The sequence below is a fragment of the Triturus cristatus genome, chromosome 10 (assembly GCF_964204655.1).
Source record: "Triturus cristatus chromosome 10, aTriCri1.1, whole genome shotgun sequence".
NCBI lineage: Eukaryota > Metazoa > Chordata > Amphibia > Caudata > Salamandridae > Triturus > Triturus cristatus.
This window is the reverse complement of record NC_140593.1, coordinates 66,198,436-66,222,966: the sequence shown is the minus strand read 5'-3', so window position 1 is coordinate 66,222,966 and position 24,531 is coordinate 66,198,436. Positions and strand designations below refer to the sequence as shown.

Below are 24,531 nucleotides of genomic sequence, written 5' to 3'. Positions count from 1 at the left end.
TTTCCAATGCATTTCTCTGTGGAATACTCGTATATAACGAGGCCACATCTAGAGTTACCAACAGTTGTTTGTTCTTGTCAAAGGGAAAATTCTCCACCCAGTTAATCACCTCCATTGGATTCCGTATATATGATCTAGTCATGGGCAACCAAGGTTTAAAAGATGTCTACATAACGGCACAGTGGCTCAAGAACGGAGCTACGGCCAGACACAATGAGCCTGCCCGGCGGTTTGTCCATGTTTTTGTGTACCTTGGAAAGTGTATAAGTGATGGGAATGCGTGGTTCTTTTTGATTGAGATATCCGAATTCCAATTCGCTCAAATACCCCTCTTCTCGCACCCGTGTTGTGAGCTGGTGTATGAGTTTAGATACGTCCTTGGTCGGATCCCCTGGGATTTGCTTGTAATTATCAACCACCTGTAAATGTGTCACAATCTCGGTCACATAGTCCTCTCTATTTTGGACCACGATGGAACCCCCTTTGTCAGCTGGCTTGATAACTAACTCTTCATTCTGCCTGAGTGATTCTAGGCTCATCCTCGCTTCTTTCGTAATATTGTGCTTGATGTATTTCGTGCTATCAAACAGTCGAAGCACATCGCTCAGGCCTACCTGTTTGAAGGCCAAGATTTTATTGGACATCTGGTGTGTGGGAGGAATAAATGCAGAAGTTGTCCGGAGAGGTATAGCCGGGCATCTCTTCTCATATGTTGGTTTGGGATTTTTGTAAAAGTAATGCCGCAGACGTACTTTTCTAAAAAAGCAATGCAATTACATTTTAGTAGCAAAGCTGTTAGTGGGAGCAGTGGGTACATGACTGAGACACTTGGCAAGTACAGACATTTCTGTTGGTGTTAATTGATGGTTAGAAAGATTAATAATGGAGTTACTTGGATCTGCTACATTAGCATTGCTATGTTCTGTAGTTCGTATTTCAGGATGGGCAACCACTTGCATATCAGCAGGATCAGAGCTCAGCCAGAGAATGGGAGGCTGGGCATGTTCTTCATGCAGGCTGGAATGCAGCCTGCATGGAGAATATGCAAAGTGCACATGAATGCTTGGCTGCCCCAAAAGGACAGGCCAAACATTATTGCACACTTACAAAGTTCCCACCACTTCTCCCCCTGCTCTGAGAGCAGAGTAGATCTGCCCTGTCCCGCCCGCCGAGACACTGCAGCAGGAAAAATAAAATGATAATAACGTAGAGTTATCATTTTAGTTTTCCTTTTTTCCACTGCGAAAAGCAATGGGGCAATGCTCCTCCGCCTTAGAGAAGGAGCCACCACTGTCTCTATAGCAACGCAAAAAAAAAAAAAAAAAAACTTCACTGGGTTCCTTGAATCCACAATCTACAAACTCCATGTGTCCATCTCCTGCACACCAAGCCTAGCTCCACATTTATCTGCATTCTTCAAAACCGTGAACAGTGACGAGATGCTTAGCCCGGCTTCCAAAATATATATGGGCCCCTGCTCAGTTGTGTCCCTTAAACAACTCTTTGTCACTCTTTCTCTGGGTACTACACATGAGATACAGGTCTCACTGAGATCAGGAGCTGCATCCAGTGCTCTAAAGCAAGCGATTTATGATCACCCCTACTTACTTAAGTAATTATATGGCAATTGTCCCAAGTAAACTTATGCATATTCATATGATGCCATTGAAAGTTGCTGCTTAAAGGTGCTTTAGTATGTCCCATCACAAGAAACGGCATATATTTTCCAGAAAGAAATGCCAGCGACAACGTAGAGATCTTTCAAGCATTCATTTACTTCATCGAGCGATGTATAGAGGTCCTTAGGAACAATTAAATACATCAAATATTAAAACAAATAAAATGCACAGCCATTCATCGTTAAATACCAGTCTTTTAGGTGAAAAAACCCCCATCAAGCTGCACTGTCATTTACCAGCTGACACCACAGATTTAAAGCGTGGGCGCCGCCAAGGGAGACGCCTCAGGAGACGATGTGCGCAGAGAGGAGTGTGTTGTGGGTCTCTGAGTTCCTTAGGAGAGACAAGAAGTATTCCCTGAGTCTGGGTGTTCCTAGATATCCACGGCTTGCTTCCTGGCTTGCCGAGCACTGAGCGACACGGCGCATGGTGCAGCAGGAAACAAAAGCGGGTGCCATTCCCGCTTCAGAGATGGTCTTCCATTTTCCAGTTCCATTTGTGGGACCATCTACCACCATTTTTCAAAGCGGATTTGGTCTTTGGGCACATGCAGGTTTTCGAGCTGCTGGCAGACAGCCTCGATCATGGGTGGGGGGCCGCAGATGTAGCAGAGGTTGTTCGCATCTTGTAGAGACTTCACCAGATCCTTCTCTGAGATCCTTCCCTCTGTAAAGACAAGAGCTTTGTTATGATGTAGGACCTACTCGAGGGGAATGGGCTTGTTCAACATGCTCACGGATCGTTGAGTGAAGGTTACTTAGTTAAGACATAAAACGTAAGGACACTAAAGTCCATGCAATGGCTTACAGCAAGAGATTCAGAGAGTTACATTAAATACCAAGTGGGGGGCAGAAGTTGCAAACATTATTTCATGTCACTAAACAATTCCCTTCCTAGGTATTTTGCTACGCTATGCACGGCTAAGGAATTTGGGGACAGAAGCTCTCATCCCTTCAAGCCTTTCAGTCATGTACCATGGAGGGAACAGAATGCCAGCACCTTCTATCAGATAAAAAGTGGCCTCAGCTCTGAGAATGGATACGGCGCTGCTGCTTGGAGAGATATGACAGCTTGAAACACCAGTGGTGCAGCAGGCAGAACTTACAATGGACCAGCAGTGTTGGAGAGCAGCATCAGTGCGGTCTCTACTGCCTCCAATGCACACCTGGGGAAGACTATGGACGAAGGACAACCCAGGATGGCGAAAGACCTCCCCCTGCACCCATACATCACGACCCTTTCCAACCAGGATGAGCACTCAATGGTCCTTCCCAGCCCTTTTGGGCGGCAGGCGGGTCTGATTACAGGGAAACCAGGAGAAACAAGTTACTTACCTGTAATCCATAGCTCAACAGCTCTGTGACAGTCACAAACTGTTCATAATTCTCACATCCAGCAGCTGGGATCAGAACTCTTCCCATTTTTTCAGCAAAAGTAAAAATTTCAGCTCCAACTATGGACATTTCTTGAACGACTCACCAGCACATCAACATAAAAGTCTACAATCCCCACACCAGAGACACCATCTTAAAACAGTATTTTATTTTAGATCAGGCAAAGTAGCCAAGTAGCATGATCTATACATAAGAAGCTACTTGCAAAGCAGTAAGAGTAGTTCAGAGGGCGAAGACAGCATTGATCGCATGCGGAGGAAACTACTGTCAGGGTGCGGGTCACGTGGGGAAGGTAGGTGCAGCGACACCCACACGCCTCCCTGTGTTTTGTGCAAACCTAGTCAAGGCAGCAGAGCCTCACACTCTTCAATCTCGCTTTAGCATGACCCTCTGCTGTGCGTACAGTGCGGCCGCAGCCAGTGAAACACTGAAAGGATCTCAATGGGGAGTGTTTGAATTTCACTTACTGTGCATGGACAGGGATTGCGCTGAGGAAGGGTTTTAAGCATAGTGCACTTAATGTTTGCCTTCTGCATGGGATTCTATGGTGATCTTTCAAGTCTGTTGAGTGCCAAGTTAATATCACAGTTCCCCACTGGTAGTCTCACGGGGAGAAAAGCAAGTTTCGGACTTTCCACAAAGGCCTTCATTTCATTACACTAAACCAGGATATGGTCAGTTCACTCTCTAGCTAAGTGGTCCGGGTTATCAGACCTACTTTGATGGAAGTGTACGTCTGCCATTTCTTGCTAATGTGTTGCAGCTGCACCGTCCAGCGGAAGTGTTCCACCATATTAGAACCTCTTACCTTTCTGATATTAATACTTTCTCTAGTATGAGGGCTTGTGTCTTCCACGAGTATCTCATTCATTCCTGTAAGAATTTTCAGTATCCAAATGCTGACTTCAGAATGCATGCGGCAAGTTCATTAAGTAAGCAACAGAAGAAAAAAGCGATTGATCCGACTCCATCGCGAGGAGTCTGGGATGGACTATAAACTTCATAAGCGGTTCTTTTGCGGCGCCGTGACGATCGGAGTACCACTCCTGCCAAGACGATGTGGATCAGAGTCACTGTAGATGGCCGATCAGGTTCTAGGTCAGGAGAACTGATGTAGCAGTATAAGCAGACCCGCTTATACACACAGCCTTCTCTCCAAACTTCACTCTGTGAGCCTAAATGCATTATTACTGTGATCCTTGTATTCTACTGTAGCAAACCAGCCTATGGCTGGTTGGTTTCATTCCCTAAAATGTTATGAATGGCTGAATGGACTATTTCGGTTTCACAAGAGTCAACATATTGGTGAGTTGAGGTCTGATTTATATCTTGAGTGACGGGTCACTTCATCGCAACGGTGATGGATATCCCGTCCGCCGAAATATAAATCCCATAGAATATAATGGGATTTAGATTTTGGCAGACGGGATATCAGGTTAGTCCGTCACAACGGTGACTATCTGTCAAGTCCTTAATGTGTCTAACGTGTTGTCTACTCTTCACACATAGTAGGCTCAGAGCAAAATTCCTTTCTCTTTGAAAATACTGGGCCTACCCTCCACTTAAGGACAGAACTGCTTAAAGAGGTGACCGCTTACGCTGTGCAATGAACTGCTCCATGTGTGCGCCCCAACCCCCAGGCTTCCTTCTGAAGTATTTGTTACCTGGAGGCTGGATCCAGGAAGGCTCTTCCCCTCCTCGTCTTATCCGCATTACAATTCTTCAAAAGACCTCTGTATTTCCTTCATTAGTCTCACTATATCATCTGTTCTGACCACTAGCTGCTAAGTCACGTCTACAGGGGCTTCATGTACAGACCTGCATGGAAATAGATGCAAGAAGCCATCATCCGACTTCTGCATCACCTACTTCACTGCCAGAGCCTGTGACATCCGGCAGAAGGGAAGATAAGATTCTCTCCTCTGTTAAACATGCAACTGCTCTTTGCGTGTCTCCGATTTCCCTGCGAGGGTCTTTCTTGGCTGAGAAGTAATTTTGATTGTTCTGGTTAATCGTGACCCCGCATGGTTTAGAGGATGCATTGCCTTCTAGGAATTTATGAGGCAAGAATTGTAGGCCGTCCCCTTTATAAGGCCCTCATCTAGTCAGGGAAACGCGTGTATACCTTCCCTACAAATGTGAAGCGATCATTCCCCTCCTCCCTTCAAATGTGCTGCGATCACGGACATACATTTTCAAACATTCTAAGGCCCACCGTATACTAAAGTGTAAACCATGACCTAATATTACTTTACACTTGCAGTGAATCTCAGGTACCTCTTGTATTTATGTTGAGCCAAGATGTGAAAGTAAGGATCCTGCAGGTTGACTCTGCTGTGGAATTTTCATTTCATCATCAGAGGGATGACGCCCTGCAGGGCGGCAAAGCTGATCGCACTCTTGTCCTGCGAGGAGTTTCAGATGCTTACTTCTGTGCAAGTTCTAATTATGCATAAATCAAAGACAATATACGCTTGCTGACTGCGCTCATCATCCATTAGTTTGAGTTGATCAGTTCCCACTGGTCAGCTTGGAAATAAGTCGTCCACCTACCAGCGTATTTGAATGGGAGAAAGCGTGACACGGCCATTTTCTTTGTTGGATGCTCTGTAGATGTAAGCATTGTGTAGGATATTGCTGGTGTCTTATTTGGGTCAGTTCAAGTAAGGGCAAGCTTGGTGTCGCTTGCAGAATTGGGGCGAGAGCACCTGGGATGTCTTGAGTTCGGACTGTGGAAGAACCCAAGGACACTGCGGTCTGGGTCTCATTCTATAGCTGCAACAGAACGTTGTCAATCTGTTTCCGAGATAAGGCGGCTCTGAATGTCATCTCAACCCAAAAACACAGAGCGAAGCACGTTCATGCAGTAATGTATTGAGCTTCTTTGTCACAATACCCAGATTCATTTTACAGTACAAAGACTGCCAAATCATCCTTTTTTATTTGCAGCACGAATCCGTGCAATTTGGGTCCCGAGTCCTTTCAGCACGAATGCTGCTCACATGTGATGTGAGTGTTTTTTGGCAGGGACGTCGCTCCTCCTGAAGTGGACACCTTTTATGTGTCATGTGACATGTTATTTTATGAAGATTTGTTGAGTGAACCATCACCCAGTACTGTATCCTGGTGCTGAGCAGGTGAGAGCCTAGCCAAACCTAGGGCCTGGTGGGACAGGTGCCCAGTGAGAGGGGGGTCAGGTGAGACTAAGGTCTTAGGAACTGTTATCTTCAGGAGGGACATTAAGCTATGTCTTTCTCATAGGCTTGGCAGAAAGCCTATTCCCGTTTTAAGATTCCAATGTGACTCTGGCTTCGCAGTGGTTTCTTCCTGCACTTCCTCCTCAAAGTATTCTAGCTTCCCAACCTGAAGTCATTCCAAAGCATCTCTCCTGTACGCAGACTTGGTGTACCAGGTCCAATGTCTGAAGTATCCCAAGTCTGCATTTGCTCCAAACCCTATAACTCTCTGAAGTGAAGGAAGATCGCCGGGAGGATGGTTATATTATTTATTGAAGATAAATATTTGTACAAGAAACAGGTGAGCGCCAGGATATACATCCGTCAGTCTCCAGGTACAACAGCAACTGACTGGAGAACTCGAATGCCACTTACCAAGTGGCATTCCATGCACGCTCACACACACATCTTAAAGGTAAACATATGACTGTTTGGTGCATGCCACCAACAGTTATAATAACAACATAACACATCCCCCCTCCACCTTTGTACCGTCTATCTTCCCGACGTAAACTTCTTGCAATGTCTTTTTTTTGCACCTTGCTTGTCGTCTCGTAGATGTTAAAAAACAAATGGCAAAAAATAAAAATTATTAAAAATTCCTCCAAGTAAACTGTGGTTCCGGATCCCAAAACGTCGCCAATTGAAGTGAAGGAAGATCGCCAGGAGGATGGTTATATTATTTATTGAAGATAAATAATTGTACAAGAAACAGGTGAGCGCCAGGATATACATCCGTCAGTCTCCAGGTAAACCAGCAACTGACTGGAGAACTCGAATGCCACTTACCAAGTGGCATTCCAAGCACGCTCACACACACATCTTAAAGGTAAACATATGACTGTTTGGTGCATGCCACCAACAGTTATAATAACAACATAACACTCTCTTCTACATCATCAATGAGAAGACAGCAATTATGACGTTTCGTAGTCTGTCAATGTCATTTTTGATTGCACGTGCAAATATTAAAGGGAACATTTTTATGGCTTTGAAAGACATTGGTCCCAGGAACTTCTTCAGGAATCTCTAGAAAATATTTTCTCATACAACCAGCGATGATCAATTTTCATGGAAAGTGAAAATAATGCGGTTTTCTAGATATGACCGTCGGTGCATTGCGTCAATTTTGGTTTTTCTCCACCTTTTTTTGAGACAAATCCTTCACAATATTTCAACTGCGATCAAATGACAGGGTGAAAAACATCTCAGAAGATGGCACTGAGTGCATGGAAAAGTGCATGTACACCCCAGTGCCATACAGGAGTCTCATTACAGACACTCCCCAACAGACACCTACCTTGGCAATAAATAAAACACCAAAGAAACACTTCTATCCTAATCACCAGACAACAAGAGAACAGACAGCACGTGAATGTATACAACATTCATTTTGTGAAACTGTATTTATCTTGGCTGGTCACTACTCTATCAACAGACCAGGGAGGCGGGGCGACTCACACGTGGATGGTTATCGCTCGAGCTGTAACACTACTGTTCAAGGAAAGTAACATGTCACTTTCTGGCATGAAGTTGTCACAGATTTATGTGCTATGTATCAAGTATAAATCCGTGTTCAGCATCCATGCAGATGTAGCAGATGGATCCCTTAATGGTGCATGGTCTACCACGGTCTCTGGTCGTGCAAAGCAGCAGCCCCCTCTCTTGTGGAGACGCGGCGCCACTGAAGCCGCTGATTTCCTACATTTAGAGTGAATGTTTGATCTTCCTTCTGCTGTCTTTGGAGCAAGAGTAAAGGGCATGAGAGTTCACTGAACATTTCAGCCAAAATTCCTGCTTTAGTTATAGGATTAAGCTCGAGCTAGGAATCAAACGCCACAAGAGTTTTTCAGAAGGTCACAGAAGGGCTGCAGTTTCCACCTGCCACAATCTCAGAGACAATAAAAGTAACAAGCATTTGACAATGCAATAGGTCTCGCATTTACTAGAGTTTGAGCAATTGGCATTGTAAATGGCAATGCGTTTTAATATATCTATGTATGTAATCACTATGGCTACAGAAATAAACATAGACATTGTTTTAGGAAATAACGGACTAAGGTTTAAACGTGTCAGGCATACGCAATTAATAAGCGTCATACATTAAAGCGCTTAAGCTAAACATTAATGCTCAGCATAGTATAACGCCTAAGTGGCATTTTACGAATCCTGCTACTGCACCCAAACAGGTTACAGTAATAGCCGACCTACCAAAACGACGTAAACTTTATGTTTCTGTACTATGACTAGTGGCTATATACAACAATGCTATACTTTAGGACTAATTTAGCGCTATAGAAAATGGCCCAAAAAGCAAATACATTTTTAAACCATAAAATGCTACAAAGGTAACATAAATTTCCCCCCTACAACTACGGTACAAACTGTGAGCCCTATCGGCACCTCTTCCAAGAACCTGCCTGGACCCGGCCAACTTAAGGTCCAAACTAAAGTGTAGTAATAATAGCAGTTTAGCATATATAAAGCATAGGCAAATATTTTTCTCCCTAAAGTAACCACTGCTTAAAGTTTGCCCTTCTGTATCATTTTTATTTTCAAAAGCTTACTCGCCCGCTTGGAGCAGATTCAGTCTCCAACAGCCACTTAGTAAAACAAGCAAACCTGTTTTTAGAACACTCATGTTCCAAATTACCGGACCTCTTGTTAACATGCATCTCCCTCTCGTCTATCTAATAAGACACTTGTACATAATGTGGACGGCACTGATACTTACACAAATTATTAATCCAATGCCAGGCAAATTACAAAATACAGAAGGCCTCTCAGTGGCTCTGCATCGCTGCAGCTCATATGACAGCCGAGTCAAGTAAAATAGTCACCTATTATAATAGTAAAAAAAATGCACAGCCCCATTAGACCCCGTTGCAGTACCTGCTTGGACCCGGCCCACTTAAAGCAGTAAGTAAAGTGTAATGCTAACAACAATTAAACATATAGAAAGCAAACGCAAATTAGAGTAGCTGTTTCCACATAAATAATTAACTGCCAAATAAAGCGTTACTGTATTAATAATAAAAACGGGCTAGTCATTACGGGCAAATTTCTAGCATAAGACAAACGTTTCCGCCTTTGAAGTTTGCAGAAAGCTGGTTCTAGTCACAGCGCTACATGTAAGCTCAAAATCAGTGTTTAGCATATCGTACCGCACAAGTGACATTTTGCTGCTACTGTTAGTACCGAACATCTAACTAAACTAAAATTACATCTACAAAAAGCCATAACTATTGCCTTTATAAACGTTTATGAGCACACATATATGTGGTAAAAATACATTGGCCTAAAAGTAAATTAATAGTTACAGTGCTTTGTGTATATGCTAAATGTCGCTGGGCAAAAGACAAACAAAATACCAAACTAAAACAATGTGTAGTGTACCTCAAGTTAACTTACAAATTATTTCCTAGGCGTAGAAAAGCTTATAGTGTTCCGTCTGAAAACGTGGTTTTGGGGGGCCAAAAGCAGACCGAAAGTCTGCGATAGTGTGATGTTTTCGAGTGAAAATCGACACTTTAGAAAGGAAACAAGGGCAGGCTAATGAAGCGCTAACAAGCAGAGAATGGCAGATTAAAATCTACTCGCAGGCAGCATCTGTAGGATGCAAAACAAGCTGGTAAAGTTGTGTTCACACCAAAGCACGCCGGAAACAATCTAAACAATAGGTCTCGCTTTTGGGACCTTATAAGTATTTAGTTATGCAACTGTTGCATGGCTAAACACTTATAAGGTCCCAAAAGCGAGACCTATTGGCTATGCCAATGCTTGTTGTATAAGGTTCAGTGGCTGCACGTGGCTATAAGTCAGTGGTCTCATGCTTAAGCCTAGAGAGTTGCCTGCTATGGGGGACCTTAAGGCTCAACTAGGGGGACTCGTCAATGACCCCAGGCATTGTAAGTGCGCACCGTGTTACAGAGCTCCTTCAATGTTCAATGCGCCGGCATACCATATATTACACTCGAAAGGGTCATCTGCAGTGCAGTGGCATGACTGACTCGGGCATGCCATCGCTGCCGCTCCACGGGACGATCAGATGAATGACAACAAATTACATTTTCATTTACGACCAAATGCCCTCGAACCCTGCGCGTGCGGGCTCCAGATTACACACGCCTTTTTAATGGGGGGGGGGGGGGGGGGGGGGGAAATCGCTCAGGAGGTGTTTACACGAACAGAAGTAATCAAGGGAAGTGCTCCCTATCTCCCCACATCTCATTTTAATTACCCCACAGATCTGTCTGTGCATGAGTGTGATTGACACGTGCATGCTCGCTCCCTAATAGGTATTATATGGAGAGTGAAGACGCGCAGCATCCCGAGTTCAGAAAACGATTTTAGTACTATCGGCTTTTTGCATTAAATAAGGCCAATCAGCTATTGAATATATCAGTTCGGGGGTGGTTTAACGGCGGTATTGTGTATTTTCCCACTGGGGAAAGGTATATTACCAAGAAATTGCTGAACTTCTTCCGCTTCACCATCAAGGCTACTCCAGTGCTTGAGATGGAAACATGAAACTGAGATGGAAACGACGGAACACCGGTACTCGCCCTCTCAAAATAACAAGTTTAAAGTAAACAAGCGCGCACTGAAGCTGACGGAGTGGGAGGGGGAGTGGGGGCGGGCACGCAGGCTGCCAAATGGTGCGATGAATCACGGCTAAAGTGAAAGCAAACAAGTGGTTGCAGGACTCCAAATGGTGCGCGCGCCCGGACGGGTCACATGCACTGTAGTTGGAGGCCTGCAAAGCCACTGTTTGCACTTCCAAAACGCGCTTACTATAAGTCTCGCCAGAGCCAGCGCTAAAGCGCTGGTCAGGCGAGACCTAAAAAACAAAGTGGTGGCAGTTGAGAAACCAGTGGCCTGGCAGCAGTATGCAGGCGTCAGGCTCTCACAGGCGAAACAACAGTAATTAAGCGTGACGCAGCTATGGTGAGAGCAAAGCGTGGGAAAACGCCCAGTGTGCAAATACCAGTCCCACACACAGCCAGTCAATGAATAACCTGTTGAAAATTGTACAACTACAGAAAAGATACAAAATCTACAAAAGAATAATCGGCTGTAGCAAAAAATAAAAAACGAGCACAATGATCTAGTGTTGCAAACCGCTTGTGCCCACAGGAGAGTGTGCAATCTGCAGTGTGCCCAGCCTCCTCCAGCCCTCTTGAAGGACCATTCTCACCACTGGGCCAGACTGTTGAAAGACTATCTGCAGAGGGGTTCAGTGATGTGAGGAATTGTGCCCTTCAGTCTAACACCACAGGAAGACACTCAAGCAATGCCTAATGTTGACGCTTCACATTTTATAGAAAAACAAGATGTTATGTCCAATACAACCCCTAAAAGTTACCGTTAACTTAGATGTGTGTGCATCTATAGTACGTTAATGCCACAAAAAGAGCAGGCTCAGGTGAAACCTTCAAGGTGAACCTTCATACAAACTCCCAGGGACGTAACACACACCCATGCAGTGGAGGGTGGACCCCAACCCTTTAGGGGTGCCAACAACCCTTTGAGTCCAAGACTATCAAATATCTGTGAGATGTGGGGGACTCAAAGGCCCCTCATCACATCTACAGGGGTACCCATCATTGTGTGTTAGGTCACTGCACACTTCCTCAGAGAGGAGCCATCAGACAGTGGCTCAGACCTCACCCCGTACCTTGTGTCAGGAGTACCACGCTGAAGTTTGGTCTAATTTTATGAAGACCTCCATTCACGCAACCATGCCAGAAAGGATCACCTAGCCCATAACCAACCTCCATTTACTCAACCATGCCAGAAAGGATCACCAGGCGAAGGACTCAACTCCATTGACTCAACCTTGCTAGAAATGATTACCTGGCCCAGAACCAACCTCCATTTACTCAACTAACTGGAAAGGATGACCAGGCCAACGACTCACCCCCATTCACTCAACCTTGCTAGAAAGGATCACCTGGCCCAGAACCAACCTCCATCCATCCATCCACTCAACCAACTGGAAAGGATCACCTGGCCCAGGACTCCCCTCCATTTACTCGACCAACCAGAAAGGATCACCTGCCCCAGGACCAACCTCCAGTCATCCACTGACCAGAAAGGATCACTTGGCTAAGGACTCACCTCCATTCACTGAACCTTGCTAGAAAAGATCACCTGGCCCAGAACCAACCTCCATTCACTCAATCAACCAGAAAGAATCACCTGGCCCACAACTCACCTCCATTCAGGCACCCTTACTAGAAAGGATCACCTGGCCCAGAACCAACCTCCATTCACTCAACCAACCAGAAAGAATCACCTGGCCCACAACTCACCTCCATTCAGGCACCCTTGCTAGAAAGGATCACCTGGCCAAGAACCAACCTCCATTCACTCAACCAACCAGAAAGGATCACCTGGCCCACAACTCACCTCCATTCACGCACCCTTGCTAGAAAAGATCACCTGGCCCAGAACCAACCTCCATTCACTCAACCAACCAGAAAGGATCACCTGGCTAAGGATTCACCTCCGTTCACCCAACCTTGCTAGAAAAGATAACCTGGCCCACAACTCGCCACCATTCACGCAACCTTGCCAGAAAGGATCAGACAGCTTACCAGTCATGTAGGGCTTAAGCTCATGGCACACTTGCGAGCTCTGGGACGTGACATGGAAGTTGCAGGTGATTTTTCCAGGAAACCGGCTAATCAAATCGAGGATCTTTTTCTGAAACAGGATATGTGTTTGGTTAGAGCACAGTCTGTACAGAAAAATGCTGATACTGGTACAAATCCACAAAATTAAATCATTCATGGTGGTCGGTGCATGGAATGTTATTTGGTCTTGGTGCAGTGACTGCTGTGGGATAATAGCATTATTCCTAATGGTATAAGCAATGCACAATACAAATTGAGTTTGTTGGAGTTGCATTAGCATCAGGGGTTACTATCCAAACTCGTCCACCTTATTTTATCTCCATACCACAACATTTGTACAATACTGTGACCCAAAGATCTCCACATCTTTATTAATTCCCATCTTAAGCACCTAGCAAAGTTGTGTTTTCTAGAATCTCTGAATGAAGCATGGTGGGTGGGTAAAGTTCGTTGCATGGTGACAGACGAACACCGCTGCCCTGAGTGCCTAGGCTGCATGAATATCTGGGTCCCTGGTACTGAGTTTTGGTCATAGACAGATATGGATCATGTATGCGAGCCATAACCTAGGCCTGGCTCATGGTAATGGTGTATTGTTAGACCAAGAGGGGCTCACCAAGCGCTACCGTCATAATGGTAGAGGGCTACTGCCGTTACCAGTAGTTAAGAGCCACCAGTGTGGTGGTGGCAGCATATACCCGTTTTGTGTCTAGTAACGATCAGTAGAGTAGACAGGCCTTTTTACCTGTGTCACAGAAGTGGTGCCTACAAGCCCACCTATGTACTGTTCCATTGCCTTGCACTTAACTCACTCTTGACCTAAATGGTGACTGTGTGTAGTGCCAGGCGCAGCAGGTGCTAATTGTGTGAACGTGCTGGGATGCAGGTTTTTGTAACGACTGCAAGCAATGCATCACCAGATAACAACACAGGACAGATACCAAATCCTCTAGAATTTTGGGCAGTAAAGAGGGCTCCAGTGTGAGGGCTATAACTTGCTGGATTTGTTGGATCTAAAGTAGTTATTTTTAGGAGAGGTATTACCCAAGATAGTTTCATGCAGCAGAAAACACAGCAGTCTTAAAAGGACGAATTAATAACACACGATTGCTGGTGCCAGCTCATCTGCATATTCTTTATGAAAGATGGAAGTACAGGAGTCTCCTTGCAGGGGGTAACATTCAGTTATAACAGTTTTGCAGACCAATTTTTTTTTTTTACAGCCCTCAGAGCAATGGATTTAAGCTGCAGTTGCTTTTCTGCAATGAGTGACTGGGGTAGTTCTATTGAACAGGAATTGGTATGGACTGCTTACTTTTACATAAGCTGTAGCTGGCTAAAGAGCGATTTGTAGCTAATATTAACAAGAGTGGCAAGAGAGCTTTTCCTAGCTTTTAAAGCTGGATGTAACTCTACAGGCATTGTAAAATCCGCCCAAAATTCTAGACTTGATTACTGGCTTTCTTGTAAATTCTGTGCGTAACCAATGTTTTTTTATTTTATTTATATAGCGCATGAATCACCCCAGTCGGGAGATCTCCGCGCTGTAACAGCCTTAGACCAGCAAAATGGGAAGATCAGAACAGTGAGGTTTTTAACACTTTTCTGAAGGATTGGTAGTTTGTACAAAGACGTAAGTGGCTGGGCAGTTGGTTCCAAAGTTGAGGAGCTAAATAGGTAAAAGAGTTGCCCCCCAATCGAGCTGGTTTTATGCGGGGTACGAGGAGGAGATCTTTGGACCCCGAACGGAGGGTTCTAGAGGGAATGTATCTGACAAACTTGTCCGACATATATCTTGGCCCCATATTGTTTAGGGCTTTAAACACCATGCAGTAAATCTTGAATTTGATTATTTTGCGTATGGCAGCCAATGCAGTTTACGGAGTAGGGGAAGTGAAGCTGTTCTGGGGGGAGCATTGGTCACTAAGCGGGCTGCCGTATTCTGGACTACCTGCAGTCTGTTTAAGGAGGTTTCCTTAGCTGAAATGAGCAGAGCGTTGCAGTAGTCCAGACGGCTTAGGACCAATGCTTGTATCAGGGTTTTTCGTGTGGATGATGGGAGTAGGGGGAGCACTCTGCGAAGGTGGCTTAATATATGGAAGCAGACCCTAGTGTTTGAGGTAGCATGCTCCTCCAACCTTAGCTTCTGGTCAATTTGGACCCCTAGGTTCTTAAACCACTTGTTTTGGGGACGGGCCCAGCTCACCTGGCCACCATTTGGGTGACCATCTCGTTACTGCATCTTTGAATAACAATTTCAGTTTTTTCTGCATTCAGCTGTAGGAAGTTGTTACCCATCCATTCAGTGATGGCTTTCTTGCCCTCCGAGAAAGTGGCCTGAATGTCCGTGTTGTTCTTGTCAAAAGAAAGGAGCAGTTGTGTCGTCAGTGTACGAAATCGGTGTGAACACTAAGTTTCTCAGTAGTGAAACGAGTGGTGTAACATAAATGTTAAATAAGGTAAAACTCAAACATGAGCCCTGGGGTACACCCTTAGAGACAGTGGTGGTCTGTGATTTGAAAGGACCGAGGTTGATGGTTTGAGTTCTCCCAGCCAGGAAATCAGTCAACCATTTTAGTGCGTTATTCTGGATGCCTATAGCTCTAAGTCTCTCCAGCAAGATCTGGTGGGAGATGGTGTTGAATGCTGCAGACAGGTCAAGCAATATAAGAAGCACTGCCTGGCCATGGTCTGCGAGCATTCGGATGTTGTCTGTGACTGTCACCAGTGCCGATTCCGTGCTGTGTCTGGGTCGGAATCCTGACTGTGAGTGGTCGAGGCAGTTGGAGGATTCTATGAATTTAGACAGGAGTGTGTTGATGTGCTTCTCAAGTAGCTTGCTTTGCAAAGGGAGTAGAGAGATGGGTCGATAGTTAGTGATAACGTCTGGAGGAAGTTTGGCATTTTTCCTGATTGGCAGGATATGAGCTGCTTTCCATTCCTTGGGAAGCTTGCCTTCTTTTAAGGAGCAATTTAAAATTGAACAGATGGGGGCAGCGAGCTGATTGGCAAGCGAGCTGGTGATTTTGGCTGGGATCAGCTCTAAAGGGGAACCAGATTTGGTCATTTTTAGCAGGGATTCAGTATCCGCAGGGGAGAGCATAGGGAATTCCTTAAGTATATTTGTGCTAGAGGAGGCGAAGGGGGGTTCAAGTGTGGGGTTTAAACTGGAGCCATTGGTTGCTGTTATTTTGTTATAGATGTTATCAATTTATTGTGAGATATCCTGCAATATTGTCACATAAGATCTGAGGAGGCGGCTGTTCCGTGTTGCATGCTTTGGGATTGATGTATGTTTTAAGTACCTTGAATAAAGCTTTGGGAGTGTTATCTGCCTGATCAAGTTGGTTTGTAATATACGTTTTGCGGGCGATTTTTAGGCTGCTACGGTATTTAGTCTGGGCAGATTTTAATTGTTCTCTGTCGTGGGGGTCATGGGTACGTCGCCATTTAGCTGTCACGCTTTCATTTTTATAGTGATTCGTCATTTGGTTGGCCTGAACTGGTCTACACTGGACCCTGCATTTATTACTACAGAGCAGGCTACCAGAGCTTCGCTATAATTGTTATTTTACAAGTTTTCAGAGATGCCAAATAATTAAGAAATGTAATCAAAGCGGAAAAGTAGCCGGCCTTTGATTGGTTACATGAATCTGCCTTTAGAAGCCCTTTACCTGCCTCCTCTATGTTCCTAGCTTGATTAAAGATAATAAAACCCCCTTGATGTTTTCACAATAAGTGAGCAGATGAACAGACAGGACATCAGCTGGCTATCAATCTAGATTTGTTTTGGAAGAGTAATGTTGGTAAAGATTTTAGAGGTTATCACCCTAGCCAAAGAATGCCCAATTGCACGAGACGGGGAGTTCACCCATTGTCTTAAGCCTAGCGCTGACTGACTTTAAAAAAAGAGACCGTTCAGGTATTTGGGCTCTATTGGTCCATATGTTTAAATTAACCTTTATCAAGGCTTGGCTGCTTTATGTTGCACATACTTAAAGAACCAGGTCCGTCACCTCACCTACAGACCTCTCCAACAGACCTCGCCAGGAAGACTCCAGATATTAATCAAATCGATTGATTGACTTGAATTTCACTGGCAACTACTTTGAAAGATTCAAAGGAGGACGAGGTGAAATTCCTGGGATTGAATTCAGGCTTAGGAACTACATCCATTTGTCCGCTGGTCTAAAGGGGCAGTTTATCTAAGGGTAGTCAATCTCTCTGGTAGGGACAGTTTAACATCAATACCAAAAGAGGCCTTCAGCAAGGTTTATTGACCTCAAGAGGACAAAAGTCTCCATGTAGTCCCAATGAGTTTCTAACCTCTTCTCTTCGGGTTACACAAGGGTCTTCACAGTGACTGTTTATCATAAGAAGATGCCCTACAGTTTACAATGAGAGTGTTTCTTGCGTAGGAATGATTCACTAACAAGCAATTCACTACAATGAAGATGCTTATTTTTACGATGGTAATAAAAGAGGGTGTACAATTTCTGGGGGAAATTTACCAACTTTACTCGGTTCAAACAATCTCAGATACTTTTTAGGAAAGTGTGAGCACTGCAGATAGGAGGAAAACTCAATGTCAGCTGAGGGAGCTTAAATGATTTATTAAAACCCTGTGTATGTGTACTGCACAAGCAATCCCATTGTTAGCTCAGTGAGCTACGGTCTCTTGTTAATGCCATGTGTATCAGTGTGTCATGGATTAACAACCACTATTAGCCTACTCATGATGCATGTGTATGTATTATGGAGTAAAGTGCATTATTAGGCACAGAATAAAAACATCCCATGGGCCAGTGAGCCTATTTTGCTCGACCCCTACAACACTGCAGACTCTACTCAGCCTCCGGCTCTGTCCCACACACGGAGATCGGATACGCCTACTACAGAAATCCACTGGAACAAAAGCCATTGTTGCCCGAAGAGCTGCGATAAGTTCTGTCACTGAATGGTGCACAGGACCACAGAAGTAAAAACCCACATCCAGCTACAGAGAAGCGTTATCGCTTGCAAGTACTTGCAGGCAAAGCTGGTAAACCACAGGCAGCACTGGCGGATGTCGCTGCAGATGCTAAAACCACATGCTCGGCACATGGTCAACGCCATTTGCATCGCCTTCCTCCCACTAGCGTGCAGCTGCAGAAGATCTGAAGCAAGGGGCTTCTTTGGTAACAGAAAAAGCACCACATCAATGGCCGGGAAACACAACATTGTGTCAAACACAAATCTGCACCAACCATGCCAATCTATGTGGAGACACAAGGTCTTCTTCAAAATGGGTCTGAAGAATAGAGTGCTTTTCAATAGCTGGGTCACGTGGCACTAGTGAGACACAGGTAGTTTGTGTCCGGTACTACGCTGCTATGCCTTAATCAATAATACTTTAAAAACGTCTGAGACTGTGAATGGAAATTTACAGAATTGTTTGTCCGACAATAAAATCTCGAAATTCGACCACCTGGAGGGCAGGGCAGAGCCATCCACGTGCGCGCTGCTGCATGGAATGTGCCTTGACTTGGCCGCGGTGTCTTTCTTTGAGCTCTATAAGGGTACATTTTTTTTTTTTTTTTAAGTTTCAAAAACCTTTATTATCATCTCAAAGCAATTGTACATCATCGCGCCTACAACCTCTCGGGCCGGCTACAATCAACCACATATACTCGCTGTCATCATGTATAGCCACAGCCATTTGTCCGACATCCCGGAGGTTCGGAGGCGATGTATTGCAATCAAGTTCACAAAGCGCCCGTACATATGCTCTGTCCATCCAAGGTCCTCATGGCTATGTTGCAATATTGGCCACCCCACTACAAATTGCTACCACTACATAGTCAGATGTTTGGAATAAGTGCACCCCTCTCGCCCAGGTAGTCGCTCCTGCACGCTTATAACACCCTTTTGTGACAACATCAACTCTCACCTTGTCCTCTAGTATCAAACCAGCTTTATCGATCCTTACGGTACAACCCCCGCCCACGGGTACTAACTCTCCGGAGCCGCAGCGGATCCAGCGCCACTCGACTCAGGAGATCCGGTACTCTCAGTCGCTGCCTGCGCTGCCAAGTATGCTCTGAGCGGGTCCCATATATCCATGGCTCTACTACTCAATGGCTGCGTGTCTGCGTATATTGTATTCTGTTCCTGACAATATAATAAGTCCGCTATCCACTCCTTAAATTTCGGCGCACGGCCTCTTCCCCATCTACATGCCACCCTTCGTTTCGCCATCAGCAGAGCAATATTCCCAAATTTCCGATGTACCTTGGCTATTCCCATAGTATACCCCAGGAGCATCACTAGGGGATCACAGTCGATCGTGGCACCCAGCATCGTCACCAGCGCAGTGTGCACCTGCGCCCAATATTCAGACACCGCCGGACACAACCATGCCAGATGTAAAAACCCAGCTCCTTCCGAGCGGCACCGCTCACATCTGTCGTTATCCGCAAGACGAAACCGCAGCTTCCGCACCGGCGTGCAGTATAAACGCTGCAAAAACTTATAGTGAATAATACGTAGTCTACAACTAGCCGATATCTGCGCGGTCTGTGCACAACAATACTTCCACTGCGCCGCCGTAATGTCTCTCCCCAGATCCTCACTCCACTGTCCAAGCGCTCTGCATGCTCCGCTACTACTGTGCTCCCTAATACTACGATACAGGTTCGATACTAGGTGTCTGCCATCCGCGGACGTAATTAAGACTCTCAGAGGCTGCACCACATCGGGTTCCTCTGGGAACTTTGGCAAAATAACCTGGAGCCCCTGCCTCAATCGAAGATAATAAAACACTTCCAGCGGAGTGGGCTGACCCCCCTGAAATCACTGTTCTCTCGTTTTGAACCGCCCATTCAGGAATAAATAGCCCCAGCTACAGACCCACCGCCTAGCGCACATCCCCTGGAACCCTCTTTCTTGCAATAATGACAACTCCGGGTGGTAAACCAGTGGCAGGGTCGGTGCATATAAGAGCTGAAGCGCCACCTTACGAAGAATCCGCTGCCACGCATCTATCGTGCAAGTCACCGTAGTAGCCGGCGTCTCAATCGCTCTAACCGGGCTGTGAATAATGCCGCGCAGTGGCAGCGGCCTAGCTATCCAGTCCTCCACAGCCACCTGCGGCATGAATGGAGTGGGCACAAACCAGTGATATGCAAACTGAGCTTGAGCACTCAGGTAGTATGTTAAAAAATCAGGGACATCGAAGCCACCTCTATCATATGGTTGAGTTACAATCGACCACGCCAGTCTAGGCTGTCTCCCGGCCCAGAACAGTCGTATTAACTCTGAGCGGAGCCTTCGGAAAAAATAAGCACCCGGATAATGCGGGACGTTTTGGAACAAATATAGAAAACGGGGCAGCACCACCATCTTAATGAGTGAGGCCCTTCCCGCCATAGTAAATGGCAAAGAAATCCATCTAGTCACATCGTCAGTTAACTTAGCAATGGCAGTTCCGTAATTTAAGCGCACCGTCTCCTCCTGAAGCCTTGATACCTGAATCCCTAAATAACGTAAGTCCGCATCGCACCACTCGATCGGATAGTCCAGTGCAAACCGGGGCACCGCAGGAGTCAGAGGGAAGAACTGCGACTTCTTCCAATTAATCTGTATACCAGACAACCGGCCAAACACCAAAAATTCCCTCAGCAACGAATTAAGATTGGTCTGTGGATCCACCACGTATAACGTCAGGTCATCTGCATAGAGTGACACATCTATCTGACGCTGCTCACATTGAAAGGCGCTGCGCTTGTGCAGCTGCCGGATACGACACGCCAACGGCTCAATTGCGATAGCGAATAACAGCGGGGATAATGGACAACCCTGTCTAGTACCTCTGGTTAATGAAATCAGGTTCGACATCTCACCATTGATAAGGACCCTTGCCTTCGGATCAGTATACAGCAACCGTACCCATGCTACAAATATTTTGGGAAACCCCATCCTATACAAGATCGCAAATAGATAGTTCCACTCCACAGAGTCGAACGCTTTAGTGGCATCAAGAAATATGGCAGCCACCGGCTTGTCCGGCGCTATGGTATGCATCAGCGAAAAGAGGGTACGGAGATTGTTAGCAGTGGATCTCCCAGGCACAAAACCGGAATGGTCCGGAAGGGCTATCTTAGTCATCAATAACGACAGCCGATTGGCCAGCACTTTCGCCAATATCTTAGCGTCACAATTAATCAAAGATAGCGGCCTATATGCGTCACAATCAGCAGGATCCTTGCCCGGCTTCAACAGCGAGGTAATCAACACCTCCCTCATCGATCCCGGCAACACGCCCACCTCCAAAGACTCCTCATACACCTCCTTGAGGACTGGGGCCATTATATCGATGTAACATTTATAAAATTCCACTGGCAACCCATCCAAGCCAGTCGCTTTGCCATTGGCGAGGGACATAATTGCTTCACGGATTTCATCTAATTCAAACGGCGCACCAAGGAACTCCCTATGTTCGTCACTCAACCAGCACAGCGCCACATCATCCAGAAAATCCCCCCATGCAACCTCCCCCACCTCGTGGGCAGTATAGAGCTCGTTATAGTGCGGAGTGAAAAGTTCCAAAATACCTTTCGTATCCCGCCGCGTGGTCCCGTCTCGCGCGCGCAGTTCCAATACATGCGTCATACCCCGCGGCGGCCGCGTAACCTCTGCCAAAGCACGTCCCGGCCGCTCACCCTCGCAATATCTACGGGCCTGCCAGTATTTACCCCGGAACTTAGCCTCCCTGTCCGCTTCCTTTTCAAACTGCGTTAGCCGTTCTCTGAATTCTGTCTGAACGGGGCCCATCGGTTCTCTGGTCATCCGAGACTCTAGGTCCTGAAGCTCTCCCTCTAACCTAGCCAGTGTCCCTCTTATGCTTCGTAGGATCCCGCAGCTTTTGGATATGTAATATCCCCTAATCGTCACCTTAAATGCCTCCCAGATGGTGTCCACACTCTCTACTGACCCCTTATTGCGGGGAAAGAACTCCGCGATCTCCTCTCCCAACTCTGTCTTAAACAACGCATCTAACAGTGCCGTAGGGTACATTCGCCATCGGGCTCTAGCTCTCCCGTATCCCGGGACCGTTATCTGAACCAGAACCGGGAAATGATCCGAATACGAACGCGGCAAGTGCGCTACCCTTCCCAAATCCGACGCTATACTCCGAGACAAAAAACAATAGTCCAGTCGAGCCCACGTGTTAGCATATGCTGTATAGTGCGTGCCCTCACGTAGTCCACCGTGTACAAACCTCCAGCTGTCTATCAATCCCCCTTCCTCCACTATTCCCGCCAGAGCATCTCGTGCCTTCGGGTGATATTGAGGACTATTGTCTGACCTGTCCACTCCGGGGACTAAAGCCACATTGAAATCTCCACCCCATATGATATGCATAGAGCCAGTGTCTAGTATCTTTCCCCATAAATGTGTGAAGAAGGATGGCGTATCCACATTAGGACCATAGCAGTTGACTATCGTGACTGTGTCGGTGCCCAACCTACCCCATAACACCACAAATCTCCCCTCAGCATCCACATGCTCCCCCATCTTCACAAAGGGTATCGTCTTTTTGATTAAAATCGCAACTCCCCTGGCATACCCTGAGTACGACGAAAAGCTACGTATTGCCGCCCACCGACCCGCCAGTGTGTAATGTGGCCTGGGACTAAGATGTGTTTCCTGCAGTAATGCAATATGCACCTGATGTTGCTCTAAATAGGCCATCACCTGTCTACATTTTCTAGCATCATTCAATCCACGGACATTCCATGAGAGAACTGTGAGCCGTGCCTCCCTCCTCACGTCAGCCATTTCACAGCGAGTCCCCCCCACCCTAGCCTCCATTTGTCACCTGGTGATAGTCTTCGCATCAGCAGCAGCACAGTGATCAATACATGCCTTAGCAACCATAGCCTCGGGCCTCCCCGAAGAAGCAGTACAAACTCCCCCTCCCCCAGCATCCACGCTTTGTGCTTGAGACCAACTCTCAACTCCAACCCAACACCCCCTCTCCCACCCCCCGCCCTCCGCCCCCCCAACCATGCCATAGCATCCCCCCAGCCGCCCCCCACCCACTGAAGCACGCCCCAACTTGCCAGCCAAAAATCCCCCCCGCCCCTCCCACAAACACCCCAAAAACAAAAATTAGTAGCACTACCAAACCACCCCATATAAGCTAGGGTATTTCCCGTCAGGGATTGCGTCTAGGTGACACCGCAGTTCCCCCCTCATCCGTCCCAGACTAACAAGAGACTTGCAGCCTGACTCGATGACCCAGAGGGGGTGTCCGGCGTTATGTCCAGCAGCAGCTGAGAGAGTGCACTCCCACACAACGTCTTATATGACCCATAGAAGCGAAGCAGCTTTCGTACTCACTGAGCCAGAGCCAACCCCCCAGTCTGCTCGTCAATCTTCCCCATGGGCCCTTCCCATTTCAGCATGGAAGTCTTATGCAGCCATTCAAACCAATTTGCCTCTTGTGGCCGTCAAATTCCCCTAGTAGCGCTCCCCCATCGAGTGTTCCTGCAACCCCTGGTTAGCAGCGCGCAGCCATTATCAACCCCACTCACTGTTGACCGTCCATCTCCTCCTCGTGCTGCGGCGGCCTCTCCGCCTCTGCCACAGCCCCGGACCTGGCAGTTCGTTTGTAATGTTTGAGGAAATCCTCCACCTGTTGAGGGTTCGTGAAAAACTGTTGGTTGCCCTGGTACGTAACTCGCAGCCGGGCTGGATAGAGCAATGCATAATCCAATTGCAAATGCCGGAGTTTGGCCTTCACGGCCAGAAATTTCCTGCGCTCCTCCTGGACCATTGGCGTGAAATCCGGGAACATCGTGAAGGAGTTGCCTTCATAGGATAAGGAGCGCGTTCCGCGCGCCGCCCTGAGAGCCGCATATCGATCCCGATAGTTGAGCAATCGGGCAATAATGGGCCTGGGGGTCGCACCCGGTTTTGGCCTAGGGCCCAGAGCGCGATGCGCCCGTTCCACAATAAAGTGGGGAGAAAAAGCCTCCGACCCAATCGCTGCCAGGAGCATCCTTTCCACATAGTCCTCCATCTTGCCTGTATTGGTCGTCTCAGGAATGCCTACGATGCGGACATTATTGCGCCGGCTTCTCGCCTCCAAGTCCTCGTTCTTAGAGGCTATCACTCGTAGCAGGTTGTCCATTCTGGAAAGCTGCGAAGTATGCCGCGTGGCCGTGTCCTCTGCATCTGATATACGTTGTTCAGCCCCATTAAGGCGTTCCTCATGCGCATCCAATTTATGCACCACCGCATCCATACGGGACGATATGCGGTCCACCTTGTCCGCAATCGTTGCAAACCCTTGGCGCATCTCTTGCAGCACCTCGTGTAGACTGGCCTCGGTAGTCGCAGGGTTCCCCGCTCCTCCATCTGTGGCAGCCGGGGCGGGCCCTACTTCCCCAGTCTTAGCGGCCTTCTTTCCGGAGTCGAAGGTGAGCTTAGCTTGTCGCGCATCCGTTTTGCCCATGGCTGTCTGTAGGCAATGCAGTAGCTCTCACCGTGTGCAGGTCCACGCCGCAAATCTTCTCAAGCCAGCCGGGTCAGCCGCACA

The 24,531-nt window shown here is 46.8% G+C and overlaps 1 protein-coding gene across 6 annotated transcripts in view; it reads right to left on the bottom strand.

Moving 5' to 3' along the window:
• Positions 1-1,755: 1,755 nt before the first annotated feature.
• OXNAD1 (oxidoreductase NAD binding domain containing 1) overlaps positions 1,756-24,531 on the bottom strand; it is a 159,100-nt gene continuing 136,324 nt past the window's right edge. For all 6 annotated transcript variants that reach the window (XM_085630434.1, XM_085630437.1, XM_085630439.1 and 3 more), the window contains 2 exons: positions 12,909-13,017; positions 1,756-2,345 (listed from right to left, as the gene is read on the bottom strand). In XM_085630434.1, coding sequence (XP_085486560.1) covers positions 2,188-2,345; positions 12,909-13,017 — 267 coding nt within the window. In that variant the 3' untranslated portion in view covers positions 1,756-2,187. The remainder of the gene's footprint in view (positions 2,346-12,908; positions 13,018-24,531) is intronic.